The sequence below is a fragment of the Benincasa hispida genome, chromosome 3 (assembly GCF_009727055.1).
Source record: "Benincasa hispida cultivar B227 chromosome 3, ASM972705v1, whole genome shotgun sequence".
Taxonomy (NCBI): domain Eukaryota; kingdom Viridiplantae; phylum Streptophyta; class Magnoliopsida; order Cucurbitales; family Cucurbitaceae; genus Benincasa; species Benincasa hispida.
This window is the reverse complement of record NC_052351.1, coordinates 5,226,853-5,234,113: the sequence shown is the minus strand read 5'-3', so window position 1 is coordinate 5,234,113 and position 7,261 is coordinate 5,226,853. Positions and strand designations below refer to the sequence as shown.

At 33.7% G+C, this 7,261-nt stretch overlaps 1 protein-coding gene across 1 annotated transcript; it reads right to left on the bottom strand.

The window, feature by feature from the left end:
• Positions 1-1,032: 1,032 nt before the first annotated feature.
• On the bottom strand, positions 1,033-6,160 carry LOC120074334 (thioredoxin O2, mitochondrial). Its single transcript, XM_039027423.1, has 6 exons — positions 5,835-6,160; positions 3,514-3,579; positions 3,353-3,403; positions 3,109-3,188; positions 1,978-2,022; positions 1,033-1,390 (listed from the first exon to the last, which is right to left on the bottom strand). The coding sequence occupies exons 1-6, from the start codon at positions 6,085-6,087 to the stop codon at positions 1,292-1,294; spliced, it is 594 nt and encodes a 197-aa protein (XP_038883351.1). The 5' UTR covers positions 6,088-6,160; the 3' UTR covers positions 1,033-1,291.
• Between the last annotated feature and the right edge of the window lie 1,101 nt (positions 6,161-7,261).

The window sequence follows — 7,261 nt, the reverse complement described above, 5'->3', positions numbered from 1 at the left end:
GAACTTTTAAATTTGAAAAATAGATGTCTTAATCATTTAGCTATGCTCGTTTTTACAAGTGACTTATCTACTTTGTCATGTTGGAAGAATCCAAAATAATTAACATAATTATTCTTTTAAAAATCAAGTATTGTTAATAATTATTATATGACAATTTTAATTTAACGTTGACAAACTGGTAGTTTCATTATTTTAAAACATGTTTTTTTTCTTTTCAAAATGGATTATAAAGTAAGCAACCTAATAAATTAACATTCACCACCACATTTTCATATCATAATATATGATGATGATGTATAATTTATTTGAAGGCACAAATATTTGTAATTTTAAACATCATAAATCGAGACACACTCAAGCCCCTAAGTTATACTTCAACGGTCCATTCGTTGGTCCTAAGGTTTCAAACTTTCAACCGATTGTTTGCAGTTGAGATTCTCCGAAATGAGACGAGCATATGCAAGAAAAAAGACTTGAAAAAACAAAGACTCTCCATAGCTCTCAAATTTTAAACATCTATTTAAATATCTCAAATTTTAACTTAATGAATTTCCAATACATTTAGAGTAAAATCTGACGACTAAACAAGTACATCTCAACATTTAGCAATACAATCAACAATCCGTTAGGTCAACTAACGATCAAATAAGTTACCATGTAGAACCATTCTTCAAACTTCGGAGACTAAAAGTATCCATCATAAAACCTCTAGACCAAATAAAAATCTACTTGAAAACCTTGAAGTGTATTTTGTCCTACATTTATACATATACATATACATAAAAAAAACCATAAATCGAGACACTTAAACCCTGAATTATACTTAAACTAGCAAATATACATATACATTTCTTTTTGTTTAAAAAAAAAAAACTCCATAGTTCTCAACTCTCAAATGTGCCTCAAATAACTTTTTATTTCCTAATATCCGTGAGTGTCTGGATCAGCTACACGTACTTCAACTAATCTCATGGGATAATTCACCTAATCCTACAATATTTGAGTGTCACAAAAACTCTAAGATATTAAATCCTATGCATGTGCCGTAAATGCATTGAATAGTTAATTCTGTATCAGTTCTCTCATTAAATACTTTTGGTAAAAGGATTCACCTCTGCTAATCATCACATGAAAGAAAACCTGGTTACAACTTTATTAGTCGATCACTGATCTGATGGTTATCAAAATTCATTACACTAATAAAACTAAAGTTCATAGTAGGACTGGTTCCAGAACCTACGTGCCAAATCGTAAACCTGCTTTGAGGAGGGATTAAGCAAAATACGTCAGCTCATTTGTAAAGCTTCTCCATCATATTTTTTATGCCTGCAACATCAGCACCGACAATTTCCCCTGCCTTTTTGCCACTCTGAAAGAATTGAAGTGTTGGCTGTTTTGCCCAACATAACAATAAGCATATGAGATATGATTGTATCTACTATAAAAATATATATAACAAATGGATTCCCACAAGTTTTTAAGGTCGTTTGAACTAGAACATTTTTGGATTTAATATAAAACAGCGTTCAAAATTACTGGACACTTGACATTCAGACATCATTAGCAAGTATAATCACATGAGATTATACAATTTTGCTATAGGGAGTGTACTGAGAACTCAAAAAATGTTGCAGATACATGAAGACAAAGAAGGTACAACAAAATAAGAGCGTGTTTGGGCCAGTTCAACTAATATACGACAGCATCAGAATGTCTTCCCCCTCATTTTCACTCACCATCCATTATGATTGACGAATGCAAATTAAACAGAAACAAAGTTATTTACCTTAAAAAAGATAATTCGATTGGTTTGTCCTCTTCAAGATTAAATTTTTTCAGCAGTATTAAAGGTAAATTGGAATACAATCATCAAATAATACTGTTGAAATTAAGCACGAAAATAGAAATGCTTGAACTCTGGAACTATTTATAAAACTCATAACGAGGCTGTAGCAAATTACAAGAGCAGACTCTTACCACAGAGGTAATATTTAAGTTGTTCAAAGTCCTTTCGAGGCCTTCCTGTAAAAGGAATAACAATTTGATTATGAACCATTTTCACTGCATGAGATGATAAAGACAAACGAAAAGCGTTAAAAGCATATGGAAAAAAAATAACTACGCAAAATCAAGTATGCATTAGATCCAATATTTTACCAGCCATAAAGTACACTAAAATAACCTTTTTCTATTAGACACTGCTAAAAAAACAAAAAATCTAACGAGGAAAGAAATCTTCTCACGCCATAACCATTGAAAATCACAATAGGAATGCAGCATTGGGGAAAGGAGAGAATGCTTTAAAATTTTAAAATACATATTGTTTATTTATGTTTTTTAATTAAAAAAATTAATAATAACAATAATAATAAACGCTCACACTGTCACACCCTTTGATTAGCAACTTCATCTAGAAGCTAGAAAGAAACTGATGTCCTTTTTAACTAAAAGTCCCAAAATGGATCCTCTGAAACCTCCACTACTCTCCAACTGGCATTGCATAAATTTCAAAATTTTCCCAATTACACCAATCAAAAACCTCAATCCAAACTCCTTTCAAAAGTTCACAATCCAGAAGGTGCTATTATCCTGAATTTGGACAAGTGTTCGATGTTCCCATGTAATAAGGGCCAAAACAAAGACTTTCCCTTCTGTGGAATTTGAAGATTATTGCTAACCTATGATCCATTTTCTCAAGGTCATCACTGTTCTTTTATATATATATATATATCCGCGAGTGTCCGAATCAGCTTATACGCACCTCGACTAATCTCACAAGACAACCCGCCTGACTCTACAAAATTTGAGTGTTAAGGAAACCCATAAGATATTAAAATCTAGGTATGTGGCAAACATGGATGAAACCTTTCTTAAGGTCGTCACTGTTAAGAATCAGTAGGACCTAATTTCACAAGATTATAGAAATTAAAAAGTATCAGAGGTAATACAATCAAGTCCAACATTGGCAATCAAAACCTGACAATTATTTTCCTTTTCCCCCCTTTTTAAATTCAGCGATATGTGGGGGTGGGTGGGAATTTGAACCTCTATGCTTCTGGTCGATATAATGCCTAAAAAAGGTGAAACAATCAAACATTGAGTACTTACCTGATCAATGTCAATTTTATATGTTGTCACCTGAGGATGGTTCTTACTCAATTCTTTGATTACAGGAGCTAATAATCTGCCTGCAGATATAGAAATAAAACAAACTGAGAGTCCATACAAATTACAATACATCAAACAACTAGCAAAAACTGCAGGAAAACTATAGGAGTGCAAACGTTTATATATAGTAAGAAAAAAACTAAACCAATTGAATCGACATATGTAATACTGGTTTGGAACTCACAAGGACCACACCAGGCAGCTGTGAAGTAAAAAATTGCCGGCAAGGCTTCATCTAAAATGAGTTTTTGGCCAAGAAACAAATGAAGATCCAGCATTGTTAGGCATCTGAAAAGGCAAAGTAAGAAATTTATTTACCAAAACGATATTGCTAAAGAGGCATACCTTGTGCTTTGCTAAGTGACTTGTTGAATTGATCTTCAGATTTTATCAAGATAATGTTCGAAGGATCTGAAATCATGTAATTAAATCATCATTTATCACATGTTATAAGGTCATTGATGAAGAAGTAACATAATTCATCGCTAATGTCTGATAGAGAAGAGCCGTACTCCAAAGGAAGGAAAAACGATGTGAGCATACACCAACACAGCGAGAAGAGCCGTATTTTTTTAATTTGCTTCTGGGCTTATAATTAATTTTGCTAAGAGTGACCTCCTTGGGCTTCATGTTCTTGACTCTAATTTTGAATGGTTGTTGAGCTCTTTTGGTTGCAAAAGGGATTTCTAGCCAACTATCTATTTAGGACTTCCTTCGGGTGGCAATTCTACTTTAGTTAATCTTTTGCAACCAGTGGTGGAGAGGTTTCAACATAAACTCCATAATTGGAAGTATGCTTACATTTCAAAAAGAGGAAAAGATACCCTCATACAAGCTACTCTTTCTGGTCTCCCTGCATATTATTTGTCTTTGTTTCGAGTTCCTTCCTCTATCATTAATTGCCTTGGTAAGTTGGTTCGAAATTTCTTTTGGAAAGGTTCTTGTGTGACGGTGGTACGCACAATGTGAATTGGATGATTTTTCAACGTCCTCAGTTAAGGATGGCTGGTATTGGGAATTTTCATCATCACAATTCTACTCTGCTTGCAAAATGGACTTGGCAATTTTTATCTCAACATGATGTGTTAAGGAGATCTCTTATCGTGGCTAAGTATTATTCTTCTAATTATTTTTGGCCCACTCTTATTTCTCATGGCTCTTCTAAAACTCCTTGGAAGTTTATTTGTCGGTATATTGGTTGGGGGGTTGATATATTCATCGTAGGATTGGTGATGGAGCATCTACATCTTTTGGCATGATCCTTAGCTTAGTTGTGGTGTTACTTGCTACAATGTATTCATGGCTTTTACATATAGCTCAACAGACAGAGGCTACCGTGGCAACTATTTGGGTTCCATCCACTTGTGCTCGGAACTGAAACTTACGTCGTAATCTTACTGAGTTGAAGATTTCTGAATGGGCCTCTTTGTCTCAACATCTGGCATCTGTCAGATTATGTTCCTCTTCATCCTCTGGTTGTGGCCTCCTGATCCTTTTTTGGGTTTTACCATTAAAACCCTTATGGTCGATTTGGTAGGCACTTTGGATTCTACTTTGTTTGGTCTCTATACAATGGTTTGGAAGGACAAGTATCCCAAAAAGATTAAAATTTTTCTTTGGAGGCTTAACTGGGGTGCCATCAATCCTACTTACCGTTTACAGTGCCAAATGCCTTACATATTTATGTCTCTATCTCCTTCTTGGTGTCACACGTGTCGTAGGAATGCAGAAATGATGGTCCATTTGTTTTTGCATTGTTCTTTTGTTGCTAATTTTTGGGATATTGTTTTGCTTGCATTTGGATGGTCCTACACATGTCCTAATAGCATATTTGATACTTTGGCTTCTTTGCTGATGGCTTTTTGGTGAATCTAAGAAGACAGTTTGGTTGGCTCTTATTCGCACATTCTTTTGGTACTTATGGGGTGAAAGGAACACTCGGCTCTTTAATGACTCTTTCTCATCTTTTACTCTTTTTTTTTTAGATTTTCTTGGCGTAAAACAATGCATCCTTAGCTCATTTTAGCTTATCTTTTTTAATCAGTAATTGGCGCTCCCTACTGTAATTACCTTTTGGTGTTTGGGCTTTCCTACTTATTTCATATATCAATGAAATGTTTCTTTCACACAAATAAAATAAAATAAAAATACACTCGCACACAGCGAGAACTTCTTTAAGTTATTGTGCTAAAATCGAAATAGCAAAACAAAACATGACGGTGTCTTGATATTTATTTGAGAGAAAAAAAAAATGTACGATTGCAATTTATCCATACCAGAAACAAGAAACAAGTCAGCTCGCAGGAAATATCAAAGAACAAGAAATATTTATGGTGGTTTAATCAAGAAAAACCTACATCTATCGGCTCGTTTATTGAACAGTGAACAGTGAGTTTCAAAGAGCACAAATAGAAATGCTAAATAATCGAACGAGAGAATCTGCCTCTTTCTAAATCTCGGTTCCTTGGGTTCTCAGCGCAACCTGCACTGAGCGGCTAAGCCCAACCAACCGAAGCCTTCTAATTTTCCAAACGACGCTTATATATAATATATATACACGGAAGATGAACATAATAAATACAACACTCTAACAATCCAGTGCCAAATTGTCCTTGAGGTGTGTGTGTGTGGTGGTGGGGGGGTACGGGGGACAAGAAATGCAGAACCTGACGCTGAGCATAGAGATCGACAGTGCTGGAAATGTACACTGGGGGAATGAAAGTCCGGCACGTCGCGAAGGGAGGGACCGGAGGAGCTGAAGAGGAACTTGGGCAACGAAGACGATGATGATGACCAGCTTCCAAGAGGTGTTCCAGAGCGACTGAAAATAGAATAATTGCGATAACGTGGACCTCTCCGCCAGCCGTCGTCGAGGACTCGCCGGAGTAGACGCCACTGGGCGACGATATTTCTTCCCATTCTGCCGATTCGCCGAAATTGAGGATCACTCCTTTTTCTCTTTCGTGTTTCTTTCGGAGAAACTGAAAATTTCCGGATTGACGATTGAAAGGGAACCTCTGCCTTGCTGGGCCTAATTCTGGTCCTAAAAAGACAAGCCCGGCCCAGTAAAGCCCAATCTAAGGCCTAGTCTGTTTGGAGGCAATCTCTAGGTCCACCAGACACCGAGTTTCTTGTTTTCAGGTTTCTTTAACGGATATATTTATGATTTTTACCTAAAACATCCTCTCTTTAGGCCATATTTTTCAAAAATCTCTTCAAGTTTGAATTTTTTCAAGTATTATTTTTGGACAAATTTATTATTTTTTATTATTTTTATTTTTTATTTTTATATATATTTTTCTAGTTACGAAGTTTTCTTCATGATTGAGAGACAAATTGTATTTATTATGAAGAAAGAGAATGTATTTAATATGATTTTTTTAATATTTTCAAATAAAGAGAGAAAATGTGTTTATTTGTTGAATTTTTTTTCCTTTATTTAAATTTAATTGGAGAGAGAAAACGCATTTAATGAAAATTTATATTGGTTTTCACGTATTATTTTTTTTTTCAGATTCGTGTTTATTTAAAATATATCTTATAACATTTTTTTATGTATTTGAAAATATTCTAACAAATATATGAAATATACCACAATATATAAATTAAAGATTGATTCGATACTTGACATAAATCATCATATAATATACTTATAAAATATACCACAATATATAAATCGCATATTGACTAATGTTCAATATAAATCGTAATATACATCGTAAATTTCATTTCCAGTATATATATCCATTTAAGTAATTAGAAATTCTAACAAATCAAAATTTGTATATATCACAATACACGCAATCTAAATTAAAAGAAGAAAAAAAACTCTCAATTAATTTTTATATTATGTAATATATTTTATTGTTTGTTTAGAAATAGTCTAGCAAGTATTATGTAACATATTTCGTTATTTGGTGTATATATCCTAAGTATTCTAATAATCTATTCCTTTGATGTTTTGATATGTATGCCAATATATTTCATTATTTATTTGATGTATATATCCTAGGTATTATGATATATATGCATTTTTAATTAGGTATCGATATTCTGTTGCTATGATATGTATGTCTCTATACCTTAGGTTGTA